At 36.9% G+C, this 27783-nt stretch overlaps 3 protein-coding genes, 1 long non-coding RNA gene, 1 other non-coding gene and 2 pseudogenes across 6 annotated transcripts; 3 read left to right on the forward strand and 4 right to left on the reverse strand.

Moving 5' to 3' along the window:
• Window positions 1-5902: 5902 nt before the first annotated feature.
• Window positions 5903-7196, reverse strand: LOC116194116. Its single transcript, XM_031522845.1, has 2 exons — window positions 6619-7196; window positions 5903-6501 (listed from the first exon to the last, which is right to left on the reverse strand). Exons 1-2 carry the CDS (start codon window positions 6824-6826, stop codon window positions 6173-6175), a joined length of 537 nt encoding a protein of 178 aa, XP_031378705.1. The 5' UTR covers window positions 6827-7196; the 3' UTR covers window positions 5903-6172.
• A 5597-nt stretch (window positions 7197-12793) lies between these two features.
• LOC116197513 (TBC1 domain family member 13-like) lies at window positions 12794-16230 on the reverse strand. Of its 2 annotated transcripts, none has more exons than XM_031527681.1 (9): window positions 15372-16230; window positions 14752-14844; window positions 14534-14638; window positions 14208-14345; window positions 14005-14103; window positions 13764-13892; window positions 13487-13666; window positions 13262-13378; window positions 12794-13134 (listed from the first exon to the last, which is right to left on the reverse strand). In XM_031527681.1, exons 1-9 carry the CDS (start codon window positions 15699-15701, stop codon window positions 12952-12954), a joined length of 1374 nt encoding a protein of 457 aa, XP_031383541.1. In that variant the 5' UTR covers window positions 15702-16230; the 3' UTR covers window positions 12794-12951. The 2 variants fall into 2 exon arrangements, with proteins under 2 accessions (XP_031383541.1, XP_031383539.1); XM_031527679.1 differs by having other exon boundaries at window positions 14208-14360; window positions 15372-16229.
• Window positions 16231-17533: 1303 nt separating this feature from the next.
• On the reverse strand, window positions 17534-18383 carry LOC116197514. The gene is made up of 2 exons (XR_004155056.1): window positions 18002-18383; window positions 17534-17808 (listed from the first exon to the last, which is right to left on the reverse strand). It is a non-coding gene; the product is annotated as an uncharacterized LOC116197514 (long non-coding RNA).
• Window positions 18384-19764: 1381 nt separating this feature from the next.
• Window positions 19765-22231, forward strand: LOC116197427 (SPX domain-containing protein 2-like). Its single transcript, XM_031527572.1, has 3 exons — window positions 19765-20188; window positions 21096-21222; window positions 21463-22231. Exons 1-3 carry the CDS (start codon window positions 19898-19900, stop codon window positions 21966-21968), a joined length of 924 nt encoding a protein of 307 aa, XP_031383432.1. The 5' UTR covers window positions 19765-19897; the 3' UTR covers window positions 21969-22231.
• Window positions 22232-23678: 1447 nt separating this feature from the next.
• Window positions 23679-25199, forward strand: LOC116196485 (annotated as a pseudogene).
• Window positions 25200-25257: 58 nt separating this feature from the next.
• On the reverse strand, window positions 25258-25339 carry TRNAS-GCU. Its single transcript has one exon. It is a non-coding gene; the product is annotated as a tRNA-Ser (tRNA).
• A 351-nt stretch (window positions 25340-25690) lies between these two features.
• On the forward strand, window positions 25691-27216 carry LOC116196490 (annotated as a pseudogene).
• The last annotated feature ends 567 nt before the right edge of the window (window positions 27217-27783 follow it).

Here is a 27783-nt window from a genome sequence, read left to right on the forward strand (position 1 = left end):
TTAATTTTGTGTTCAGTTGCCCATACCATATACAACTCTTGTGCGTTCTTGTGAGTGAGGGTGCCATAATTCTTTCATACATGCCCCCCCCTCCCCCCAGCAGTTCTAGATTGCCCATGGTCCAATTTAACGCACCCCCTAAAAAATGTTTTCAACAGAAAAAAAAAAAGAAGAAAGAAAGTAATGTGTTTATCTCCCAGATCCATGATTAATTATAAGGCCTTAATCAAAAAATTAAATGGGCATACACATATAATTCAACAATTAATTATTAAAGCCTTAAGGCATGTAACTAAAAGGACTTTATCGTACTTTCTTTCGTCAAGCAACTAATTCATTGGTTAATAATATTTTCTTTTGGGTGCAACATTGGTTGATAATATACCGGCCACAATAATAATATATACTAATATAGACGATATCAAAAGTAAAATATTTAAATGATATATATATATATAGGGTTATATATAATATGATTCTTCTTGATACTCCTCTTATATTTCCTTTGGAAATTTAGGAAGTCCTATGCCAAGATATGATGTTATTTGTTGTTGTTGTTTGTTTGGCTTCTTTTTTTTTTTTTCGGTGGAGTGTTTGTTTGGCTTCTTAACTATATACATATACACACACATATATGTCTTTCGGTGGATGTGGCTACTATGGAAATCTGTTTTGGCACGACAACATCTAATCGTAGTAATCACATATATTAAGTAAGCCTTAGATGTATAGTAAATTGCAACTCATGCTATTGTGAATAGATTTTTGAATTAAGAAAACTTTTAGTTGGTTATTTAGAAGATATAGCAAAGTCGGGATCTATTTCCACCTCCAATTTGGCTAATACACCCCTTTAGTTATTTGAAGTACCATATTACCCTTAGTCCCATATTTATGACTGTAGTATGGTTAGACCCATAATCACTCTACCAAGTCTCCTTACCATTTTTTTTCGGTCAATTGGTAATTAACTACATTTATAATTGTAAATATAACAGCCCTTATTACTCCCAATTTATTTTTCTTGTGTGATAATCCATTCTTTACCATTTGAGTAAAACGTCCAAACAAAAGAATATGTAAAAATGTGTAAACAAATTTTATGTGCAAAAATAAACTTATTATGGATGTATTAATACATCATTTTTTCATATAATTTTACTAATTTCATTTGCACCCATTATAGGGATTAGAAATTCATGAGTATTGTTTAGAAATATAATTTCATAAATTAAAAAATTATGAAAGCAAATGAAAAATTAAAAGAAAAAAATTAAATTGGAAGAATGACCACAGGAGACAGATTTGGAAATTAACGAAGCTAATCTCAACTATGAAATTATTTTAAAATTTTAAAATAAAAAAACCATGAACTCAAATATTCATAATAATAAAAAAAGAGAATAGAAAATGCTGCAAAAAAATTTTTTTTTTTAGGTAGTCCTCACCATAAATTTTGTATCACTGTCCACGAACTCTCATATTATTGTCACAAGTTTCAAACTATTTTATTTGGTTATAAGAATAATATAAAAATATAATTCTATGAGTAATAAATCTTAAAGATATACATATCCTTCTTGTATAATTTTGAATAAACTGTCAAATTGGTCCCATAAACTTTGATGCAGGCAACAAATTGGTCCACCAATTTTAAAAGCCAACAAATTAGTCCATAAACATCAATTCCGTTATACAAGTTAGTCCAAGCGTCAACCCTTCGTGACGACCATCTGATGTGGATGCTGAGCCGGATTAACGCCGTCCATTTAATAGTGAAACGACATCGTCTGTGATATTTCAGTCCCTCCCCATGAGGCAAACAACATCGTTCCAGTCGTCGAATCCTTTCCCGCCTCAAATGAAAAGGAAACGATATATTTAATATATTTGCTGCAAATCTATCTATATACATATAGTGCAAGAGAATTAATCAAGAGAGAGTACAGTATAGCAGTGCACTTCTCGTCCGGTGACTAAGAGATCCTAGGTTCGATACCCGATAGGACTACTCGTTCTCCTTTATTAGGTATTTAGGATTTCTATTTCAATACACTAGGTCCATGTGCCTCCCTTGTAACAAAAAAAAAACGGAATTAGTATATTTATTACGCATTAAATATTTTAGTGTAACTAATTAATCAATTTTAATTTTTTAAAGAAAATGTTTCAAATAAAAGATCTTATAACATTTCTACCATGATAATAACTAAAAGATATTTTAGATAAATTTTGTAAATAAACTTTTTGCTATTATATTATAATTGCAGCAATTAAGTATATATATAACATCGATAATATAATAATGAAGAAGAATTGTGTATTATATTTTAATATTTTGATTTTTATGATTAAAAAATCTATTTTCATATTTTTATACAATATGAAACTCATTAATATGAGATTTATAAAAAGATACCGTTTACTATGAAAACGTATTTGAAGCAAATTGAAAATAAAAATATTCATAAAAGAAATCACTTGATAAAAGAATTAATTATATTTTTCTCATAGTTGTATATTTCATTCATTATTTAAGTTCCCAAAATACGACTATATTATAACATAAAATATTTCAATTAGAATTTGTTAATTTTGATAGTATTTTAACACAAATTTGGGTAAAATAAACACCATCAAACATCGAATGGAAGAAGATTAGTATACATAAGTAAAGCAGAATTGGTACATTTAATAATGTGAATTAATAGAGACAATAAAATTGTAAATTAATTTGAATATATGGATAAACATATATAATATATAATTCATTATACAATTTCAAAAATACATAATAAAGAACTATTATACTTAGAAGTTGTATAGATATTATAATTAGTATCGGTGATGCAAAGAGTAATAATTAACAATTCTCAAAGTGTATAACTTATACAAAGTTTTATTTTTTTTATCCAAATACAACACTTTACTAAATAAAAATTCAAAAATTTGTGAACCAACTTACTTAAAAAATTACTACCATATAATGAAACATACATTGTAAAAATAAAATAATATTTTTGTTGGGATTGAAGTATTAGATATTCTTATAATTATTTTTAAATACATTTATGTTGTATACATATAAAAGTTAATAGGATAATGGAAAAAATAAAAATACGATAGATCAAAATGATTAAGTTAAGATATTACTTTAAAAATATTGTTAAATTTAGTACTCAAAAATACAATCAGTGTATCACATGAGCATTCAACTAGTAGACAAAAGGAGTGTATTGGTCAAATAAGAGGTAGAAATAGCCTAACGTATACCCAAACTCATGATTATCCTTCAAGTAGTCTCAATTATTGAGCCGTCCCCGAGTAATAAAAGGGAATTTCAACATCGTTTGGCGTACCAATTGGATTCTTACTTCTCCTGGATCCAGTATTATCCATCTACTATATATACTAACCTAATTTTGAAGTACTTAGCAAAAAAAAAAAGTCAATAGCCGAGTCTTTACTCAAATGTATATATATTTAAATGATTCGGGTGGCTGAATTTGAAAGAGCATATAATATAATATTATAAATATTATATATAATGATTTGGGTGACTGAATTTGAAAGAGAGTTGGGAGGAGCTTTCCAAGAACATGACCTTGCTCACACCACACGGTACTCAACTCAATATGGGATGTTACTTCTCTTGATCTTGACAAGTTGCAGTATGGAGGCGCGCATGCTAGATGATAATACATGACTGACCAGCTGAAAACTATATATTAACTGTACCTCCATGAAATAGCACGAAATAACTATATATTTTAAAAACAGATGGGTCGTATCATAATATTAATTGGCAATGTGTTTCAGGTCCACCTAAAGTTCAGACTAGGCACATGCTACACACGGTATCAGGAACAACTTTGACTGGTGTAAAAAGATTATCCAATAGAAAGGGAATGTAGTGTAATGACACACTCCGCTTAAAAATCAAGAGATTATAAATTCAATTCTCGTAAGTGAGACTCAATATTTACCCATTTATTTAGCTTTCACCATCCTACAACAAATAGATATATCTTACTAATAGCTAGTTTACATGCGATAATACATGGTATATATAAAATTATTTATTTTCAGAGAATAAATAAATAAATATATATATATATATCTGTGTGTGTGACTCCCTCTCCCTCTCTCTCTCTCTCTCTCTCTCTCTCTCTCTCTCTCTCTCTCTCTCTCTCTCTCCATCACTCTAGTTATTTAAGGGAGAGCAAGCAACATGTGTAGATGAGAATCACTTTCATTATAAGTCGCAGGGTAAAGTTACATCCAATAATTGAGCTAGCTGATGAGGCATCTCCCTGCAGCGGGAAAGATCAATCGATTAGTAATAGAAAAGGAAAAATATAATTACAAAAATATGTTTGAAATGTCATAATCTGATTACATTGATTGTTTTGCTTTCATTTCCTTTCCTTTCCTTTCCTTTCCTTTCCTTTGATATTTACAAAACCAGAATATATAGAGCTACGTTACAGTACAGTTCCAATTCCTCCCTTTCTTCCACAGAGAGAACACTCAGTAATCCAACAAGAGGGAAATTTAAATAATAATAAATAAATGAAAGCTTCAATCAAAGAAAAACCAAAAGCTAATGTCATTCACTAAACTTTAGGCATAGAGCAAGTCATGGAAAATGACGGCTTCAACAGGGCACGCACCCGATCAGATAATAACAAGCACCATCTAGAGAGACCAGATATATATGGTTTTGGGACATTTCGCTATCATTACCATTGCTTCTAGAAAGCAAAGGGTGTTTAAATAAATAAAATGTGTTCTCAGTTCCAGGCCAACATCCGTGATCTCCATCATGTTTAAATTGAATTCCTCGATCCACAACATGGTCGATGTTTCCTCCTCGTATTTTCTTTTTGTCGGCAGTCAGGTGGTGTTAGAATTGCACGCACCTCGACTAGTCTAGTCTACCACCCCAGACGAGCTCGTAACACGTAGGCCATCCACGCGTCGCCTAATCTTAATTATATGTCACGCATACACAGACGACCTTCCTTACAGTACGAGATTTGTGTGGGTGTGTGTGTGTGGGGTGTGAATATTGAATGCTAGTGTAGCGAATCGAATTGAATGAGCTAATTAAATTAAATAATAAATATATGGTGTTGGTCGGGCCCATGCACGCTTAAAGTTCTGATACTCCCTTTTTTTTTCTCTCTTTTTCAAGCCTTTAACTTCTGAATTTTTTTGGGAGAAGGTCAAATTTGATCCTCAACTGTTAGTTCTTTTTCAATCTTAATCCTAAATTTTTTCTTTGACTGTATTTCATTCTCAATCTTTTTCGTGCAGTATAACCTCAATCATTTCATCCAAAATCCCATCAATTTTCCCTGACATGTATATTCGTCAAATGAGAGTGCGCCACATGCGCGACAGATCAGTGCTATTTTAAATCGGTTGTTATTGAGCAAATTCGACTCTTTTTTTAATCAGACTCGTAAACCGGACTAAGATATTTCCGATTCATTTAGGATTCCAGCTTCCAGCCATCGCTTCTCTTTTATCGTCTCACGCACCGACAGATGACTGGAATAAAGAACCGAAAATATCTTAGTTCGGTTTACGGGTCTGATTAAAAAAAGAATCGAAATTGCTCTATAACAATCGATTTAGAGTAGCAGTGATCTGTCGCGCACGTGGCGCACTCTCATTTGACGAATATACATGTCAAGGAAAATGGACGGGATTTTGAACAGAAGGAATGAACTCATACCGTGCGGAAAAGATTGAGGGCGAAATCCAACCAAATAAAAGATTTAGGACTAAGATAGAAAAAGAGTTAAAAGTTGAGGACCAAATTTTACCTTTTCCCAATCTTTTTCGACGGGGTGGTGTGGTGAGGTGCGGTGTGGTTTGGTGCAATAAAAGCAAAGACAAGAACAATAATATTGTTATATCATATAATATAATATTATAATTTGGAAATACATAAAGAAAACAAAATAGAAATGACGGACGAATATTTACAAGAATATACTAACTAACCAACAAATTGCAAACAGGATTTTTCTTTTTCTACATATATAACAACCAAGAAAAGAAATAAATTTTTTTTTCTTTTTTCTTTTTCTCCTTTCCATCTGCACAGAAAAAGAGCAAACTAAGAAGAGAAAGAAATGAAGGGAAGAGGAAAGATCAGTGATCAATAGGAGCAGGCCAATCTATGGACGACCCGATCTCTGAGGATTCCATTGTAGAGGGCTATCCTGTTTGCAGGCATTTCCGGTACGACTTTGCCACCGACTTTCTTGATGAACTTTGGGGAAGAAGTTGATGATGATGATGAGGTTGAGGGGGAGGGATTGTAGCAGTAGTCAGTGCTGTGGTAATTGTTATTATATGTACGGTTGGTGATTATGATCCCATGTTGTCTCCTGAATTCCTCACTGTAACCAATTGGATCCACAACATCCTCTGCAAAGTGCACCCTCTTCTTCTTCTTCTTCTTCTTCTCTGATCTCTTCTTCCCATCTGAGCAAAAGGCAGCACAGTTTCCACACATACCCAATCGACACGGAGTTTAATCAGCTCACTTCAGTAAATTAAGGGCATCTTTTAGACCAACAGAACATGGAAAAACATATATACCAGCAGTAGCAGATATACAAGAACGAAGGGCTGCAGCTTGCCGTGAAGACTGAGCAGCAGCCGGATCAATTTGCCCAACTACTGGGAATTGATGATGAGCGGAAGTGGGCAGAGACTTCTGAAGGCGGAGGGCAAGGAGGATTACAGTTCCGGAGACAGCCATGGCTGTGGCCAAGACCACCCCTTGCGAGCTCAAGATCGAGGCCATGCGGCAGCAGCTGATAGCTAGATAGCTAGCTAGCTAGATAGCAGTTGAAAATTTTCAAAAGAAAAAAGAAATTGGAGGGAACTAATTGACAGAAGGATTAATCATAGAATGAGAGGGAATAATATTACGACTGTTTCCGGCAGGGGGAAGGTTTGGTTTTAAAGTTCGGTTTATTGTATGTGAATGAATGCGAAACTAACTGCGACCCCTCCTTTTTTCTTTCTGACGTTGTGGAATAATCAGCTTGGAATTGTTTATTGAGTATAGATAATATGTATAAAGGTGAGTTGGATTGGTCATGGGTTTGATTTCCTTATGATTTCTTAATTCTTTACATTTAACTTAATTTATAACCACAACAAATTAGAAAAAGAATGTGAAAGGTAGGGAAATACAGAAATTAGTGAATGAAAAAGTGTATAGAAACCAGAAAGTAATGGGAAAGGGTGCCGGATCGCATATGGGGAATGACCAATCAAAATGCAACAAACTTATATATGCAGTGTTAATTACATGGGCAATTGCCATTGCTTTTAGATGACATGGTCCGGAAGCCTGATTAACTTGTCCTATAACGTGATTATGTCATATAATATATAAATGCATAATGGAATGAAAGTCGAACGTATATTCGAAAAATTAAGTGATTGTACCGTATAATAATTCAACAATGAGATGGAAATCAGGAAGTATGTCATGAAAAAATAATTGTATTATACAATAATTCGCCATAAAAGTTGGAGGGAAGATTAAGAAGAAAGAAGATGATCTCGAAGCTAGTTAGCTAGAGATTTGCTTTGTTTTTTTCTCTATTTCTTTTTTTTTCCGTAAACAAAAAAGGTTTGGCAATAGGCAGGACATGGGGTTGTGATGATGTCAGTTATTTCTTGTCAAGGTAGAAGACGTTGCTTGGTGGCTGCGCATGCTTCTTCAATTATTTTGATATACTCAGTATATGAATGAGTAGGACCAGCCTAACTTATAATAAATTCACACACACATCTCCCCTCGATCCTATATGTATATATCATGGAATATTGCGGGAAGCACTCTATGCCATATCCGAGCTCATAGATGGCAAAATTAGTTGGCTGATTAACTTACTTGAAAATTATATCTTCTGTCAATCCAAGTTATTAAACAGGAAGTGCTTGCCATTCCTGGTTTGTTAGGGCCAAGAATTTGGGAGTTTCGTAATGCATATAATTTTTATCTTCATCTTATCATTATTCTTTTATTTTTAAAAAACTAAACCAGGTCCATCCTTCCCACATGACGAGTACGAAGCATTTTTACTTTCAATTTTTTATTTAATTTTTAACATTTTTTTATTCTTATCTATTTTTCTTTTTCTTTTCTTTTCTTTTTTTGTAATAAAGGTGTTCGAGATTATTTTCCATAACTCTCATGAACATCCTACAAAGTTCATGACGGGAATGTTCGAGTTTTAACCGACTATTTCCCATGACTCTCATGAACTCCCTACAGAGTTCATGACGGGACAAATTATAATTCGAGTACAAGCCTTTTCTTTTACATAATGAAGGGTGTTTGAGTTTCAACTGACTATTCATCGCCACTCTCATGAATACCGCACAAGTTCATGGGACATGTTATAATTCGGCCATACATGTCAAACTTAGATTTTTTTTTTATTTTAAAAAAGAAAACATAGGATATTACTTGGTTAAACGAGTTCTGTAACATAGAAGAAGAAAAAACAAGCCGCGGCATTGCCGTAGGCTTTTTACTAAGTATAGAACTAAAGAAGAAAACAAGAAAAAGAAGACAACCACGTTATTATGTATAAAATACAGATATGCTTATGCCTTTTTTATGTGTAAGAAAGAACATGATGTATTTTCAATTAATTAGTGGATGATTAATTTAATTAATAGTCTTTTTTTTAATGTTGCCAAGTGACGTTGTTAGGTATCAAAAGAACTTGCGGTTGCGCGGAAGGTGCCCTCGTTTTTCTCAGCCCTGAAAAAGAAAATATTAAAACAACAATTATTAATTCTAATGATTAAAGAGAAAAAAAAATGTCCATAAGAAGAAGGTTAATTTTAAAACTTTCTTATTTATCAAAAGAAGGTGCAAGACAATAGTATACACATTCGTCTGGTAATCAAGATGTTTCAGGTTCGATACAAGTGGGGCTATACGTGTCTTATTTATTAATTATTATAATTTATATTTTATTCTAATAGACCCATGAGCTTCCCTATAATAATAATAATAAATAAATAAATAAAGTTTCTTGCTGAATGGAACTGTCTCAACGAACAATGACCATGGAGTAGCTAATAATGAGTGGCACATTTTATTAATCACCTTTAATGTCTGAATAAAGATGCTTGCGAAATATAAAAACATATATTGATAATGTGTTTATTTCGGGGGGTAGCTAGCCATTAGCGTTCAGATCGTCCCCTATTTTATAGAGAGAAGGGGAGGTGATGATAACTGCCTCGTGATGGGCTCTCGGGCTTGTCTGCAAAGAGCCTCTCGGCTTATGTTTTATTGGGCTTTATTTAGGTCGTTACTGTAATTACTCTTTTGGGGGCCCTTACTTTGAGGGAGCCCCTCCGATACATAACGATAAGACAATCCTTAAGACTAACACAGGGGAGAGCACCTCCGATATATAAGGATGAGACAATCCTTAAGACCAGTCCAATAAATACCTTATGTTTAAAAAAATAAAAATTTCATCTTCTAGAGAAGCTCGAAACCCGAGAAATAAATTATCCGTCCAAAAAATATATATATATATATCTTTTAAAGATTTTTAAAATAAAATTTTAGAAATTCTTTTTTCTAAAGAAAGCTAAAAAAAATTTAAAAAATAACGAATTGCCTCACAAACCTATATCTATATAAATAAAAAAAATTACAATTATTTTTTATTTTAAAAATTCAAAAGATCAAGCAAATTTCTTCCAGCGTTACGCAGGTAGAAAACTTAAGAGTTTAACACTGATAACAAATATATGGTACTAATATATAGTCCCTTAAATGTATGATATCATAGTGAAGATTAACAAAAAAGGAAAAAAAAAAACTCATCAAAAGGCATATCTAGCCAAACCTTTAAAGAAACAACAAACCTTGGATAATACGGTGGTTATCTTGAAGCCGAGATGATCCAATAATATAAACTATATGCAATAAAATTATAGATTAGATCATCTTAAGATATTTAAATCACCATAATCAATATGAAAAAAAGAATGTGAGTTAAAAAAAATCAAAAATTCAAGAACAATGATTCTTTTCAGAAATTAGTTTATATTTATAAAGTTCTTCAGCATCGTAAAGATAAAGATAAATTTCACTAATCAATTTCCTAATTAGTAACCCAAAAAAAATCGTCTGATTACTAGACCCACATGAAAAGAATGATGCAGCGAATTCTCAAATCCTCGGCCGCTTGCTCGTTCCTTAGTTGAAAAGAGTTTCATAAATCCATAGGAATGAAAGAAGAAAAGAAATTCAAAGCACAACATTTATCTGTATAAATTTAATTGCATACATCAAAGAATTTCAAGTGAAACAATAACAGATGAACAACTCACCATTAGTGGTAAATGCACTTTTTCAGAGCACATGGTTGGTAATGATATTCTTTAAGAACTAAATAAGCATTGTTTATTTATGTGGTTAATATTCTTATTTATAATATATCATACAAATCTAAAAATTATATTCTGAGTTGTATTATGAGAGTTTGTATATATTCTTATTCACTTATATTAGGCAGCTGTTGGAGGTTTTCTTCATTCGTCGGATTCTTCCTAATTCTTCCCGTGATTATCCTTAGGCTTCGTCCTATTTATGTACACATATCCTCATCAATGAAGTTAACGAATTATTCCACAAAAGCTAATTATTTATTTTAAAAATCAAGAAAATAATGAACGATCCCACAAAATATATATTTAAATATTTTAAAAATACTTTTATTAAAAAACTTAAAAAATTGAGAAAATTCCATTGAGAAACGAAGCATTCTGAGGCCTTCCAGCGGGGTCCAACTCGTACCTTGATTTCATATATATATAAATTGAGCGAACATCAAGACTTCCATGAGACATAAATCCCATACCAAGGATGGCACTAGGGAAGATTTGGGATGGCTATATCCATCTTATACCCATACATGTTAAGAAAAGTCAATCATAAACCCCTCCCAAACCCGTTAAGGTTTTAAAGGAAAATTTCCAAATCCATCCCACTAATTTAACGAAAACTCATTGGAAACCAATTTTTTTTCGTTAATAAGTTTGCGAGAAAATTTTGTATGAACTTATCATAACATCTGATTTATAGAAAATGATTTGATATTACAAAAAGTATTCAAATACAAAATATAAATTTCAGACAAATAATTATATGAAAAAAATAAATCACAACACTTATAAGTTCATAACATGTTCGAGAAAAAACGAACTACAACACTTATAAGTTCATAATATGTTCAAAAATAATAAATCACAACACTTTTAAGTTCATAAAACTAAACCAGTATTATAAATACTAGAAATTGGAATTATAAATAAAGGAAAATAAAAGAAAATAATAAATGTTATTTTGTAAATGTGAGTAATCTATAGGGCAACTTAGTAAATTTACATTTAACGGATTTGAGACGGGTTTAAAGGTAAAATTCTAAACCCTTCCCAAATCCTATAGGGTTTTGATTTTCTCTAAACCTTTCCCATGACCAAACGGGTTAAACCCCTTAAGCACTTATCAGGGCTTGGGACTGGTAAAATATCCGTTTGCATAAACTCATTGCCATCGCTACCCCGAACTTAACTAATCAACTGGGAACATATAGGGTCGGCCATTAAAAGGAGACACAAACGCTCAATAGCCAGACGAAACTTACGGAAAACTTGGGTGGTTCTACGCCTTCCAACGGACCCCTAAAAGAGGAGTGCATTCCATGGATTAGGTAACTGTTCCATTTACACCTCCAAAATATATTATTTATTTATTTTGCTGAATCCTCCAAAATAAAATACACTTGCAAGCAAGTTACCATTTTATGAAAGCTCCGGCAAATTGCTCGAGCCAACTAGAAGGAAAACGTGGACAATAAGGGCATGAAATGAGAAATTATTGGGTGATCATACATCGCCATTTGGTATGAGGAAGTACCAATTAAATTGCATGAAACTAAGAATTTTGTACTAATTACTCAGATAATTACGATAATTATTTTTCATTAAAAAATTCTTATTGATTCTTTTTCACCACGTCGATAGGATTATCTAAAATTTTCTCGTACGGCATATGGGAAGACACATTTCCTTTGAAAAACAGCCCGATCTAACTAACTACTCTGGGATCCAAACTTCTGGATCCAGAGTGGGGGGCAGATGATGGGCCTCAAAGTAAGGGCCCCCAAAGAGTAATTATAGTAACTCCCTAAATAAGGCCCAATAAAACATAAGCCGAAAGGCTCTTTTGATGGAGGCCCGTGAGCCCATCATGAGGCAGTTATCACCACCCCCCTTCTCTCCATAAAATGGGGGACCATCTGCCCGAAAAGAAAAACTTTGGCCTGAAACCGCTAATGGTTAGGTACCCCCCGAAATAAACACAATATCATATATATATATTACACATGAAATTAAAATGTTTGAGAAGCAATGCAAAGCAAATGGCATTTCCTTTGAAAGCTTTGCCTCCTGTCCTGTCAGAGGAAGCTGATAGCTAGCATATATAGATTCTTAGAAGTGGACGTACACTTTTGTAATTATGTTCACTGTCTGTTGTAACACTAACAATTCCCTCGCTGTTGTATTCAAGATTCAGTGTTCTGTTAGCTCAACGGAGGCCACGACTTACCTCCGATATATGATAGTCCGAATCATCAATAGTCTTCGTGGTGTTCAGCATCTTCTGAACTCTTTGATTGAACCCCGAGGACTACCTATGATGGAATTTAGTCAACCGTTTACACTAGGCAAAAGGTTTCAGTTAGATTACGTCGAGAGGAGAAGCTGGAAATCTCCGTTCTGTTCGCCCTTGCAGATCCGGTAAAGCCAGAAGGACAAGCACTTTACAAGAAATGAAGAACAGAAAAACTCGAATGCTTAAAGTTACATGTAGATTTACAGGGACAAGCGGAAGGAAGACGTGTCGGGACTCAGTTCAGTGGCTACATTGAGGAGGTGGTCGAGATTGATGTCTGTGGGGTAGTGCTGTAAAAGCTTCAGGTTGGCTATAAAATCGCCGCTCAGTAGCCGTCCCTTCAGGCACAGCAGCATCGCACAGCAGACTCGTAAAAGCATGTCCTGTAAAACGTTAAGTATAATGCATGCGCACTAATTAAAAAGAAATTGATGGACTTATATTTGCCCAACCTACTAGCTGAATGCTAAGAATATATATCGGGAGAAGGTTGTAAAAAATGAACCAAACCTGAACTCCGAAAGGGTTGCTTAGAAGTGAATCCCATATTCTCAAGATGGACTGGAAGCTGAATTCTTGAGTTAGCAGCAGTGTGATCCATCTAAACGCATAGAATTGGGGCTGAACCTGCTCGTAAGTAATAGAAGTCTTGATGCGGAGAACAATTCTGCAATGTATACAGGAAGGAAGGTGCGGTTCAAATCAACACCCTGGGGTGAGTTAACTAGCGACTACCTTCGTGGTGTACTCGAGATGCCGCCACAGTTCCTCATCATTTTCTTTCAAGAGCTCCGACAAGCGCGAAAGGGTGGAAAGAATTCCGCCTGCACTGTTGTCCAGCTGTTGGCAAAAATGGTCCACCGAGTCGCTCAACAGCCTAACAAAGCATGAGAAGCTATCTGCCTCTGCATTTGCCTGATCCGACGCATTCAACGTTACTCTGTTATTCATGATAGTCCATTTGAAAACTGACTTTTACGGTTGAAAATTCGAGCTGAGAAAATGATCTTACAGCATTTTGCTCATTTGGATCAGTGCTAAATACGTAGTATATCGGTGCCAGGACCTCGTTCATGCCTTGAACATATCGAATGGCAGGATTGAGCTTGGCGAAGAGGATAAGTATGTTTCTCATTGCTTCCTGTCGACAATTACATGAAATTAATTTGGACCTCAGCTGTAATAAAATTGTACTGCTAAGGCTATGCAATCGAAAAAGGCCAAAGATACAGTTCTTTAGTGATAATTAGTACCCGGTGTTTTCGACTGTTTTCGGTCTCTCCTGAAAAGAATTTCATGTCTGGGTGTGTTCGCTGCAAATCCCGGTCTATCTGTTCCACAATCTCTGCGTACTAGAAAGTAGATACTTATGGACCCACGGGATACAAATTAAGCTAAAGCATGAGAGAACGAACACAAACAGAGATGGAGTAGAATAGGCATTCGCAATATTCACCTGGAAAAACTGACTCCAAGCACTGGCTTTGCCGACACTGAGAGGGTGATCTTCTGGAGAAATTTTGCGCCGTTGAAGTGGCCCATCAGTAGTATCAGTCTCGACTTCCTCAGCAGGAGTTGTATTTTCGCCTCGACTCTGTGCAAAGTCCGACTATCTAGAGTCAAGATTTTAGTTAGTGAACCTTTTCTCTTCTTTGTAAGGATGCTACTGCTAGTAGGACTACAACTCATAGAACGACTGCAATTCATAGGACGAAATCACAACTGATAAAGTTCTGCTTTTAAAAAGGCTGTTGAGGATGGGCACTGAAGGGATGGGCTTACAGGACTTGAGAGGAGCTCTTCTTTCAGCTTGGCATACTTGGATCGGTTCTCAGTTAAGTCTTTCTCCCACAAATCACGACTTGGGGGAAGGTAGCCCAGCAGCAGCTGGGTGAAAGAACATTCAACAACAACATCTCTCTTAATGAGAAATTGCAAACGTGATTTTCCTTAGAAATCGATATTTGCATAACCATTGGCATGAGGCTTTTTTTACTAACCTTCCAAGTCGTCGCACGCAAACCTCCTCCATCAGGAAGCCCTTTATTGGCAATTCTCTGCAGTTTCTCCAAATTTATTTCTTGCTGGGATAGCTACATGAAGAAAAGAGAAATCACATAAGCAAAAACAGACCTGAGACCAAATGCAAGAGAAGAATGTTATATTAAACATGCTTATAGCGTAATGCTGCACCAGTATTTCTAAGGAATGGTACTCAACGAACCGTCCTTTTGCTGAGGACAATGCGTGGCAGAAATTAATGGAGGATTATTAGTACTCGACAACATTAAATGAATGAAACAGGGTTTCCCGCTGACAGCATATATCTTATGTGGAAGGGTACTCCTCAAAATCATGCTGACTGTCAGCACCCCGTACACTGACATCCCAAAAAAAAAAAAACAAAGAAAAGAAACAGAAGCGAATATGAAGATGAGTTCTGCAATGTACAACGATGAGACATTTCACCTAGAACATAACAGTAGACGAAGTACACATAATCGAAATAATACTCTACCCATACCATATGTCCCAATGCTTTGTGATATATTAGGCTACCTGGGTTTCTAAAAGAAATATAAAGCAAAGATGATTACTGGGTTGATATTCGATAGCTCACCTCATGCTCAAGATCGGACCTCTTCTCATCAGCCGCTATGACCTCCATTGCAGAGACGGAGCCATGCCCATCCTTAGCGGGCCTTACGAGAAGGCTCCTAAAATCCAAATCCACGCCCCTCGGTTTCTCATCATCGAAATCGCAGGCCGTCACTGGCTCCACGGAGCCGAGGCCATTGGGCTCGAATGCCTTGAGCTCTTCACCCGGTTCCAGGACTGAATACCAGCCATTCTCAGGTTCCTTGAGATCGAAACCAGCGACTAAGCTTCCGAGCCTGTCGGGGAAGACCTTGCGGGGCTTGTCAGGGATCTTAAGCTTGCCCTTGAGCATTGGGGGATCAAAGTAGCACTCAATTTCAGTGCGACTGTAATTGCATTGGAGCTGTGCAGGCTTAATCTAGACCAAAAATGAATGGATCTTCTTGATTTTTGTCCACTCCGATTCTCTCTACTTTTTTTTTTCCCCTGTCTGGGTAAAAATTCTTTCATTTTTCTTTTCCTCTTTTAATTGGGTTTCTATACTTGGAAATGAATTGAGGCGGAGAATATGGGTTGAGGGGACTGGTAGTTTTAACGGTTGAATGGTAGTTGATCCCATGTACTTGCTTGTCGTTTGTGCTTTGTCCGACACGTTAACGCTATGTCAGATGAAATTCAAGAGGCCATGTCCAGTGGGCCTTGGGAAAATAAGGAGATTATTTCTGGGCCGACCTCTTCCCAAAGTTCAAACTTCAAAGAGTAATAAATAAAGGGCTTCTACTAGATTGGGCCTCCAGTGGCCATTATCTGAACCATTCTTTCCTCTTCTCTTCCCCTTGTTGGGCCTTAAAACTAATTCCCTTTCGGCCTTTAACAAACACATCATGGAAAAGACGATAAGCAGAAAATCGGAGAGAAAATTGGGACATCTATATATATATATATATATATATATATATATATGAAAGTTGTGCTATTTCGTTCAATATCGGGGAGAGTATGATTCGAAATCGTACTCTCGAGACTATAATTCGTTCTCGTTTATTTTTATTATATTTTGATATCTTTATTCTACTTATTCTATTTGACTTTTGACGAATAGAAAATAAATGCGTTCACATTACTATTTCGTTTTGTTATACAAATTAAATATTTATTTTTAGTATAGGAAATTATAAATTCTCTTCTAATTTTTTATATAAAATAGTAAAATAATTTATATATTACTTAATGATGAAGTAAATATTAATAATAATAATATTAATAAGTGAATTTTTATTATATTTTAAAAAATTTTATTTACTTATAATATATTCTATTCAACTTTCAATAAATAAAAATATGAAAGCAATAAGTGCGTCCATATTATTGCTATTTCATTTTATCAATATTTTATATTTAGTATATAAAATTATAAATTTTCCTATAAATTTTTATATATAAATAATGCAATAATATATACATTACTTAACGATAAAGTAAATAATAATATTATAAAATAATACAATAATATATATGTTTACTTAACTATGATGTAAATAATATGTGCCAGTAGGACAAAGTATTTCATTGAGACTCCCCGTTTCTGCTCGAACTTTCGGTAGGTTTCCCGCTTCTCCATCTACCGTGGCGAGTCATAAATCATCGGAAACTACTCCAAATCTTCATGTAAATCCCATATCGAGCTCAATTTCGGGTGACAAGGTAGGCAATGGAACTAAAAGCTGGAGAAATCTATTTGGATCCGAATGCAATCAATTTTGGGTTTTTCATTCTCTTGTTGAAGTTAGTGGAAGGAAGATAGCTAAGCCTCCAAGGGAAGTGATCGAAAGGGGGAAGAATCAATGGCAAAACTGCTTGATTGGCTGGTTCGTTGGCTCTGCTCCGATTTTAAGCAAGTTACCTCCGCCATTAATATGCCTTGGGGAAAGAAGAAAGTTGTGCATGTATCTACAAAAGGCCAGCTCTGTATTTTTAAATTCTCTGATGAAGAAACCCTTTAATTTGGCTATAATACGGTAAGTACCTCATAAATCCTGTGCAACCACAAATTGGATTTTGATGGAGAGGCGCATTATGTATGTACTATGTCATGCGAAGGATCTTCGTTGTCGATGAGCACGTAGCGTTTAAGGAAACCTGAAGTTTTTATGGGAATTTAACGTGCAAAATCATTTTATCTTAGACGAATATTATATGACTACGTGGTTCAATTTCGCATCTTATTTTTCGATGAGTATACAAGAGAAATTTCATGCATCAACGGGGAGTAGGGGAAAATAGAAAGTTTCTTTACAAGTTCTAGAATTTTTTCGAACCGCAATGTGAGAGCTAATTCCAGTTTTCTTGCAAGTTTTGGCATATTATATTTGTATAATATCATAGACCAGTCCTCTAGGTTGATCGACTGGCTCGCTTTCTGAGCCGAGCCCAGCCGTAAGCGATAGCGGCGCAGTCACCTGTCAGTAAGTATCTAATTAAAATTATGTTTAAAGAAGCAGACAGAAAGTGTACGACAAGTCAACACCGACGAATCTCTGAAAATCTGACTCCGGTCGTTGAATATGTAATCGCAAAAATTGACTGATGTGGTTGATACTAATAAATTATAAGAAATAGTTTGAGACCTCGTTAGTTCATACTTTCACTTACACAAATACATGAGCATGTAGCGTAGCGCAGGGCACTTGACCTGGGAAACGGATGTATTCATTCATGGGGTCCCGAGTGACCAGTGGAGGCGTGGGCCGGGAAGTGGAGGGCATCACGGCAGAGCCAGCAGAGGACGCGCCGGAAGTGGTGGCGGAGGAAGAGAACATGGAGGAGGAGGAGTTGGTGGTGACTAGTGAGTGACTGAATTGGAGTTGAGGTCGGGGGAGCTAGTGGACAGACAAGGTGAGAGAGAGAAAGAGAGCGAGAATATGCCCGTGGCATATCCGGGGGGATATCATTATCCCGTCGATAGAATATTCCTCCCCGGCCCGGCCTACCGTCTACGCTGTCCAGCAAATACGAGACGAATATTCTCTTCTCAAACCACTGATGCGTAAATTCCGGTTTTGTCCTTTCTTTGACTTTGATAACATCTCTTCCCCTTCCTCTTTTCCATTTGTCCCGTCGTGTTGCGTAAATGTAATACAATCCAAAAAACAAAAGAAAAAAGATTAGATTGTTTTTCTATTTTTTTAGATTAATTAATTAATTCGTTTATTTTTTTTCTTGGTAAAAGCCGTGGATCTATGGATATGCTCATGAGGTTCCCTTCGGATTATACGCCACTGGATAGTGGCAAATGTGGTTGGCTCGGCTTCTAAACGGCTCAGCCGAGCTCCCCATTTTTGTGCCCAAAAAATTAAAAGAAAGAAAATTACAATTTCCCCCTGCAATTGGAATTCTTTTTTGGGCAACTCTTTTTGCTTTCTTTTTTTTTTCCCCCTAAATAAACTCGGACATATATCATTATCATTAATTAATAAAAAGTAAAAACTGTCCATTGTTAACGAACGAGCGTTTGATATAAAAACCCCGACTATTATTTTGGTTTGGGCAGTTTACTACATAATGCATGCTAGACTATATATATATATCATATGCTGTGTAAAGTATATTATATATGTATAAAGGTTTAAACTTGTGGAAATCGAATTAATTCTAATCGGTAAATGATGATAAAATCCGTCCGATTTCTTCCTTAATTTGAAACAGAGGATCAAGGTGAAAGGGGCCTCATTAATTGGCCTGGCTCATTATTAGCCCACTAACAAAACTAATTTTCTTACCACATAAATGAAATAACATAATGAAATATCTCTCCCAAAATCAAATCAAATCCAAATCCAAATCCATACAGAAAAGCACCTTTCAATGTAGGGCCGGCCGTCTCCTCCGGAAGATAGATAGAGATAGACTACCCAACTGATCATGCATCAGAGCTCTTTGGATCATCACGGAAAAGGAGCCACCTGACCCGCCACTTGGCCAATCCCCGAGGCATCCAAAAATTAAATAAAAGCTTAAAATTACGGAACAATTAATAAACCGTATTTTATACCAATGAACTTTAATTGTAATTGTATTAATCACTTATAAATACCTTCTTGTCAGTATTGGTTTTTGCTTCGAGTGTAACCGAAAAGAAAGAAAAGCAAAAATTCCACGCCACCCAATCTAGAAAGAATAACTTTTGAAAAAAGAGAAAATTTATATAATTTACGAAATTAACTAATTATTATTTATTTATGTAACCAAAAAAAAAAAAAACAAAACAAATCAAAACAGAGAGGTATTCTTATATTCTCTCCAGCACACAGAAAACAATTAAAAAGAAAATGAGAATAAAAAATTGATTGCATATTCGAAGCACCAACAGACGAATATTCCCGCCCCGTTCTGTTTTCCGTTAAATACTCCTCGCCTTTCCCTTTACTGTCCCTCCACCCTCTCCTCTCCTTTCCCGGCGAGCACCTCTTCCCCCCTCACCCCGCGGCCGGAAAAGTTAAAAAAGAGAAGGGTTTTCCTCTCTGCAATTTCCGACTCCGAGCAGCACCCATGAAGTTCGGCAAGAGCCTCAGCAACCAGATCGAGGAGACGTTGCCCGAGTGGCGCGACAAGTTCCTGTCCTACAAGGACCTCAAGAAGAAGCTCAAGTCCATCGACCCTAGGGCCGCCGCCGAGAGGCCAGCCAAGCGCCCCAGGAGCGACCCCGACCGTGCGGACGCCGGGAACAGGGACGGGATAACCGAGGAGGAGATTCAGTTCATCAGGCTGTTGGAGGACGAGATGGAGAAGTTCAACTCTTTCTTCGTCGAGAAGGAGGAGGAGTACATCATCCGAATGAAGGTATTTATTTTAATTCAATTCAATTCCCCTCTTTCATACCTCTGGAATCGCAATCTTCTTGCTGAATCATCATTGTTTAAATGCTCTTTCGACATGCAAGCATATATATATATATATATATATGATTTCGCTTCTTCTGAGATTAACAGAATTGCTGGAAATTGAACGAATTATGATCTCCAAATATCATGCGGCGTTCTAGGAATGGAATTTTTTATTTTTTTTCAATATCTTAAGCTATGATCTTTGAATTGACCAATTCTGAGCAAATTTAGCTCCCCGGCGATGAGGAGGACCTGATCTTATTTATTTATTTATTTATTTTTCCGAGTCCGTAGTTTAGCAGCTAGTGCAGGCAGGCAGGTAGCACGAAAGATGGCAGATTTGCACATCTTTTTAGTTTATAATTGATGAGTCAAGGTTTAGGGGCAAAATTCAATTTTTTTGATGAGATTGTATAAAGGTGTGGGCTTTTATCTGTATCTGCAATAGTGTGTGGGAGACACTTTCATGTTCAGAGATGAAGAAAGCGGGAGAAAACGATACGATGTGGAGTGTTTGTACTTTGAGGTTGCCCCTTCAAGGAAACCTGTGATTCTAGGAGGACAATGTATTGTTTTTTTGTGCATGAGAGGTGAATTCCCATCTGATGGCTATGGTCTCCAGCATGCAATATACGACATTTCATACATGCCACTGGATCTACCATACCGTACTGTTGGATGAATTTGCCAATGCAACGAAAAAGTCAAAAAGGCCAGATCCTCGGTTTCCTCTGTCTCCTGCCGAAATCCTTGTTAGCTTGGCTTAAATATTAGCAAGGACAGATAGAGCTGTTGAGAGGATCTTGAGTAGTGGGGTCAGTTGAATGACATGTGCCCTTCTCCTTGCTGTTGGTGCACTGCAGATATTACAAGATGGGATTGCGAAGGCAAAAGATTCCAATGAAGAGATGCTGAAGATTAAGAAAGAGATTGTGGACTTTCACGGAGAGATGGTCTTGTTGGAGAACTATAGTGCCCTCAACTATACAGGTACTTCCACCTCAGCTTTAACCTGTACTCCTTTTTTCTTTTATCAGTACCCGACATGACCGAATCTGATCACTAGTGAAACTAAATTGTAATTTTAATAGATGCACCATTTTGTGGTTAATTAGTTATGAAACTTTGTAAAGCCAGCAATGTGAATGAGACACGGCAAGCATAGTTTGCCCACTTTGTTTTATAGAGATGTTGCATTAATTCATCCAGCGACTTGAATTGTTGCAACAGGGCTTGTTAAAATTCTCAAGAAGTACGATAAAAGGACTGGAGCTCTGATCCGCTTGCCCTTCATACAGAGGGTGTTACAGCAGCCCTTCTTCACCACCGACCTGCTCTACAAGCTTGTGAAGGGGTGCGAGGTGTTGCTAGATGGACTCTTCCCCAAGCACGAGCCCAAAGAGGACCCATCTTTTTTGGACCAGACAAAAGCAGATTGTCCTCACAATGTGGAGGATGAGGGTTCGCAGCCTAGTACTTCCACCACCACCACCACCACCACCTCCTCCTCCTCTTCTAAAGATTCATCTGTTCCCCTCAGAGCGCCCAATGAACTTGCAGAGATAGAGCACATGGAGAGCTTATATATGAAGAGCACAATCTCGGCACTTAGAGCTCTGAAGGAGATTAGGAGTGGCAGCTCAACTGTTAGCGTGTTCTCGCTGCCCCCGCTTCATACAAGCGGGTTGGAAGAGACGTGGAAGAAGATCCCGATTCTGGAGCAAGCAGCAAAGTAGCATCTTTCTTGTTTTAGTTAGTTTTCCCTACTTGTGGGGTTATCGTATTTCATGATTAATGTATGTGATATATATAATACATGCCCCTATGTATGTAAAGCGAGAGATTATTTGCAATCCTCCTCACAAGACCAGTTAGAATGCCAGATTATAAAGCCTGCCCACTTTGCATTACTTATATATGTATGAATAATGCAGACTATCTGTCAGTAATCAGTATAGGAGAAGATCACTGATCTTTCTCGAAATCTTTCTGATCTAAATTATAATGAGATGTTTTCAAACTGAAGTGTACGTTAACGCACCAGTTTCGGGTCCTAACTCTCATGTAATTCTGCATCACAAACATCATTTTCGAAACATGCCCACAAGTGTACGAGCTGGTGTAAGCTGAAAATGCACGTGAAAGTAATACGCTTGCCCACTGGACTGGACTGCCTACTCGAGACAGCCAGCCCTGACTTGGAGGAGATGATAAGAAGATGATGCAGCACCAACCAATATGTGAATCTGTGGTGATTATGGTGCGTGCTGAACTGAAGGTATATCTCCAGCTGGTGCTCGGAGTTACGTTAGTATCCTTGAAGGAGGAAACATATTTGTTGAATCAAATCATGCTAGGTCGTTATTATCATCGTTCCATTCGTGTGACTCTCTAATCACTGCAATTGTTTGTCAGAATGCTAGTGCTCTCTCTGTATAGTCTGCATTTTCCTTTTTTATGTGTTAATTCCAGTTTGCAGATGGTTCGCGTTCAGCAACTCCTCTTTTTAAGTTTTGATATGCACAGCACGAACAAGTCAAATTCACTAAATGCATCTATTGTGAATTAAGCTGTTTCTTTATCCAGCTGGAATACAAATGTATTTGTGAAAGAGACCGACCCGGCTTATGATACCACGAGATGAACGAATTATGAGTACTCTATGACTGTTCTCCACAAAAACAAAGAGATCAATTGAACTGATCAAATGCCATCTTTTTGTGCAGGCTATCACTGGTACATATTCATCTATCTTATCGTGTTCTTTAGAATTTCCATTCATGCAGATGCAGGCACAAGCTGCAGCTAATGTGAATGTGAAACCAGAGAGAATGAAATGCTTCCCCATTAGCTTTTGCACAGAAGATACGACATATTAAAGAGAAGAAGAAAAGATAGCTCGAGAGGAGAGACTGATATAGAAATAAAGGGAGTTAAAAGTAGAGATCAGAAACAGGTCGAGTTAACATGCATATATTAGAAAGTAGCACAGAGAATAAATTTGGCTCAATCAATCAATATGTATATGTTAAAAAGAAAGGAAAACGCGTTGTCCCAAGATTAAAGCAAAACTTCAATTATCAAACGGACTAGCCACAGGCTCTCAATAATAACTTCATTCATCAGTAGCTTGTTAACCGTTATTTGATTGGAAGAACTGGATGTATATTGTTCTGCTTTCGATATCTGCTGCTGCTTCTACGCCCGTCTGGTTAAGCACAATGTGCATAATTGCAATACCGTGTTGGAAGCAAATGAAGGGAGTGGAGTGGATACTCCATCTCCAATATAAAAACTATATATATGGACTGCATTATACAATACATGTGGATTAGATGTGTTCATACCATCAAGGAGGGGATAAACAGTACTATATATATATATGTCATCCATAACAGATCAGAAACCCAGCAATAGTGGCTCATATCTTTCCCTTCCTGTTAATGATGGAAGCTAAAGGGTTGGTTTTTCTTGTGATTCTGGCGTGTACCTATGGAGTCAAAGGCCAAGAAGGATTGAAGAATGGGTTCTATTCATCCTAGTGCCCAAAAGCGGAGGCCATAGTGAGATCGACTGTCAATCATACTTCAACAAAGATCCCGCCATTGCCCCTGGCCTCTCGAGACTTCACTTCCATGACTGTTTCATTCAGGTATATAATCTCCAGTTTACTTGCTTGCAGCCCAAGGAAGACGGCATGTCGGCACAAGCTTGTGGAAACAGAATGGAATTATCAGATGATGCTGACTCCGTTCTGAGATCTTTCCATTAATTATATATATATACGTATGTGGGGAGATAGTGTTTTTATCTTGCACTTTGCGGACTGACAAGCTTAGAACTCTACAGGGTTGCGATGGGTCGGTGCTGATTTCTGGGTCCTCAGCTGAGAGAAGTGCTGGGTCCAACTTCGGACTGAGAGGATTCGAAGTGATTGATGATGCAAAGTCCCCGTTAGAAGCAGCATGTCCTGGCGTCGTCTCTTGTGCTGATATTCTTGCCTTGGCTGCTCGTGATGCTGTGGACTTGGTTTAGCATGTCCTGGTGTCGTCTCTTGTGCTGATATTCTTGCCTTGGCTGCTCGTGATGCTGTGGACTTGGTTTACATACTAAACCCTCTCTCACACATATACACGAGTTTCCTATGAGATAAACAGAAACTTAAGGCGCTATTATGTGTTGCGACCATCTAACTTAAGTTTTGGTTTCATTTTCTGATAGACTGATGACCCAAGTTGGTCAGTTCCACTGGAAGAAGAGACGGAAGGATTTCTGTGGCATCGCAGACATCGAGTTTACTGACTTTCTTCGACTCAGTAGATCAACAGAGGCTGAAGTTTGCTGCTAAGGGCCTTGATGAGCACGATCTCCTTGCTCTTGTTGGTAAGTAATTTTTAACCCTTTACTAAGAATCACGCAAGATCACTAGAAACGCGAAACAGAACTTCTATAACTGATTGCGCATTCTTTAGTTACCGGCTGTACAACTTCATGAAAACTGGAAATCCAGACCCCACAATAAGCCAAGCATCACTCGTGCAGCTACTGACACAGTGCCCCAATGGGGACGACGGCTCCAAGAGGGTCGCGCTGGACAGGAACAGTCAGACAAAGTTTGATGTCGGCTTCTTTAAGAACATAAGGGATAGGAACGCAGTGCTGGAGTCGGACCAGAGGCTGTGGGGAGACCCTGCAACACGAAGCATAGTGCAGAACTATGCAGGGAGTATCAGAGGCTTGCTGGGTCTGAGGTTCGATATTGAGTTCCCGAAGGCCATGATCAAGATGAGCAGCATTGAGGTGAAAACTGGTGCAGATGGGGAGATAACGAAGGTCTGCTCCAAGTTCAATTGAGCAGTACTCATGTGATCGAGCGGAGGAAAATAACTAGGCGTATGAAAGTGTTTATAAATTATTGAATGAATTTTTCACGGGTTGTTGATATGGATGAAAAAAAATAAAGTAAAAATGACTGCAGAGTACGTGCATGTATGAATATGTACATATACAAAAAGCAAAGTAAATCGTCGCCTGAGAGATTCGAACTCTCGCGGGGAGACCCCATGTACTTAGCAGGCACACGCCTTAACCACTCGGCCAAAGCGACAGTTGATGCCATCATATCAATTGTCTTTTTTAACTCGTTGCACCTAAAAGCAGTACAATTTATTTATACTACTTCAAAAAGGAGAAGCAACTTATTAATCTAACATTCAGTTTACGGGAATATCTTTCATCCGATTCAATTAAAAAATAAGATCCCTTAAATCTAAGGTTAATTGATAAATTTAACTTTCACTTTCAACTCACTTTTTCCTCGGAAAGTTATCCAACTATCTCTCTCTTCCTCAACCCATGTTTCTCTCTTCCCCTTCTTTCTCGCCCTCTCTCTCCAATAAGACTTTATCCACCCCCATCTTATATTTACCCACAAAAAAAAAAAATTATCTTAGGTTAAATGAACTTTGCCTCCAATTTCTTAGGTGAGTTTGAGTTTGCCCCTCTAAATTTAAAATTTTTGCATGGTACAACTGATCTTAATGGAAAATAAACAAGGTGTCACATCAAACAAATTCCAATCAAAATTTCGGTCAAGAAAGAGCATATGTAACTCACATATAGGCAAAATTGTCCTCCATCTTACCATCTTCCCTTCCTTGCCCGCCATAAGCATCCTCTGGCTCATTATCTTCCCTTCCTATTGTAGATTGTTCAATTTGAAATTCCAATGATGCTGTCAGTTTTTGATACATAGTCCACGTACTCTGAATTTCAGTTCAAATTACAAAAACGTAAGCAGATCTATAATATAGAACATTCCCTTATGGACGTTCTTGAAATCAATACCCCGCCCTACTCCAAATTTCAGAGTCTAATTTAGCCTTTGAATGCTTGCGAGACTTTTTTCCGCTCAGAATGATTCTCCCGACTGGCTTTCTTCTTTTCTCTTATTTCATTGTCATTAGTGGCAGTCAAATTATCAAAAAGTCCAACGTTGAATTCCTCTAGCTTATGAAGATTATGCATGCAATTCCATCCCTTTTGTCTTTCATCTTCCCCAATCATTCGAGCCAATATATTCTGGAGGTGGGATCTGCAGTTCTCATTTAGTCAGAGATAATAGCATGGATAAAACATTCTCTGTTTTTGGTCAGAAATTTAGGGTTCACTTCAAATATCTTGGCTGGAATTTTGGCCGAATTTTTATTGGGAGGGCACCTTGCTTATTTTCTACTAAAGTTAAAGTCGGGGAGTACTTTGCAAAAATTTGAAGGTGAGAGGGTAAATCCAAACTCATCAAATAGGTCGGGGGTCAAAGTGCATGTAACTCTTTATCTTACAATGCATTTGGTTTTAGAGTTAAATTATGATTTCGTTTAATTTTAAATTTTTAAAAACTAAAAAATAACCCATAAATTTTTTATTTTTTTTTAAATGCCCCAAGCTCTCTCTCTCTCTCCATACTCAACTCTCTCTCCTGCTCTTCCCATGTCCTTCCTCCCTCGAGATCTTCCGCTCTAAACGGAGGAGAAAAGACCTCCCTGTTCCAAGATTCCAGTAGTTGAGCCCCGAGGTTGATCATTCAGGGTAGTATTCTTCCGTTCTTTGTCTATCTCACTTTCCGGTCGCGGAGGACCAGATCCAGCAGTTGAGGATCGGTGAAGCTGGACGAGGACAAGATCGCGGAGCTCCGCAAGATTTTACGCTCCTTCGACAAGAACAGAGACGGCAGCCTCACCCAGCTCGAGCTCGGCTCGCTCCTCCAGTCGGTCGGGCTCAAGCCTAGCCCCAAGCAGCTCAAGGCACTCACCCAGAGGGCCGACAACCAACAACAGCCTCGTGGAGTTCTCCAAGTTCGTGGCCCTCGTGGCACCCGAGCTCCTCCCCATCCCCTACAAGTCTCTTTACTCGGAGGAGCAGCTGAGGCGGATCTTCAAGCTGTTCGATCGGGATCAGGAAAGGACGATGAACAATGTGGCTTGAGGAGGAAGACGATGAATAGTGTTTTGGAGGGGAGAGAAAGGGTGGGGCAAAATTGAGAAATTTTAAAAAGTGAGGATCGTTTTGAAATTTAAAAAAATTTAGAATTGAGTTGAAATAGGATTTTAAAATCACATTGTCAATCCAAACATAGCACTAATATTTTACACGCATGACGTTATTTTTATCTTAAAATTCCGTGCGTTATACGAGTTTACACCTAATTACTACATATTGCATATAATTTTCAAAAATATTAGCAATTCTTGTAAAAATGCAATATATATGTATATATATATATATATATTTTTTCTTCGAATGATAGCGGATTCTTTCACACCTTTCAAATTTGTTCGAATTTTAAAGTATTTCTCCATTAGCTTTTTATACTCAGTGGACTTATAATTCGTATAGAATAGCAATGAGAACGTATATGAAGCAAAGACTTGATAACGGTTTAACATGACAAGAAGTCACATTTGGTACTTATAGTAGTTTCACTATTCGTGATTAGTACAAATATTTATAACTTTTAATGTTCATATATATATATACACATTAAATAATTTT

The sequence above is a fragment of the Punica granatum genome, chromosome 2, assembly GCF_007655135.1.
Source record: "Punica granatum isolate Tunisia-2019 chromosome 2, ASM765513v2, whole genome shotgun sequence".
NCBI lineage: Eukaryota > Viridiplantae > Streptophyta > Magnoliopsida > Myrtales > Lythraceae > Punica > Punica granatum.

Excerpts from the sequence above, each read along its gene's own strand:
- LOC116194116 (XM_031522845.1), bottom strand. The coding sequence starts at position 6,826 with ATGGCCTCGATCTTGAGCTCGCAAGGGGTGGTCTTGGCCACAGCCATG. Across the intron at positions 6,502-6,618 it reads TTGTATATCTGCTACTGCTG|ATGGGAAGAAGAGATCAGAG; the intron begins GTATATATGTTT and ends CCTTTTGCTCAG.
- LOC116197513 (XM_031527679.1), bottom strand. The coding sequence starts at position 15,701 with ATGCTCAAGGGCAAGCTTAAGATCCCTGACAAGCCCCGCAAGGTCTTC. Across the intron at positions 14,639-14,751 it reads TGCGTGCGACGACTTGGAAG|CTGCTGCTGGGCTACCTTCC; the intron begins GTTAGTAAAAAA and ends TCTTTCACCCAG. Across the intron at positions 13,667-13,763 it reads ATCCAAATGAGCAAAATGCT|GCAAATGCAGAGGCAGATAG; the intron begins GTAAGATCATTT and ends GCGTCGGATCAG.
- LOC116197427 (XM_031527572.1), top strand. The coding sequence starts at position 19,898 with ATGAAGTTCGGCAAGAGCCTCAGCAACCAGATCGAGGAGACGTTGCCC. Across the intron at positions 20,189-21,095 it reads AGTACATCATCCGAATGAAG|ATATTACAAGATGGGATTGC; the intron begins GTATTTATTTTA and ends GGTGCACTGCAG. Across the intron at positions 21,223-21,462 it reads TAGTGCCCTCAACTATACAG|GGCTTGTTAAAATTCTCAAG; the intron begins GTACTTCCACCT and ends TTGTTGCAACAG.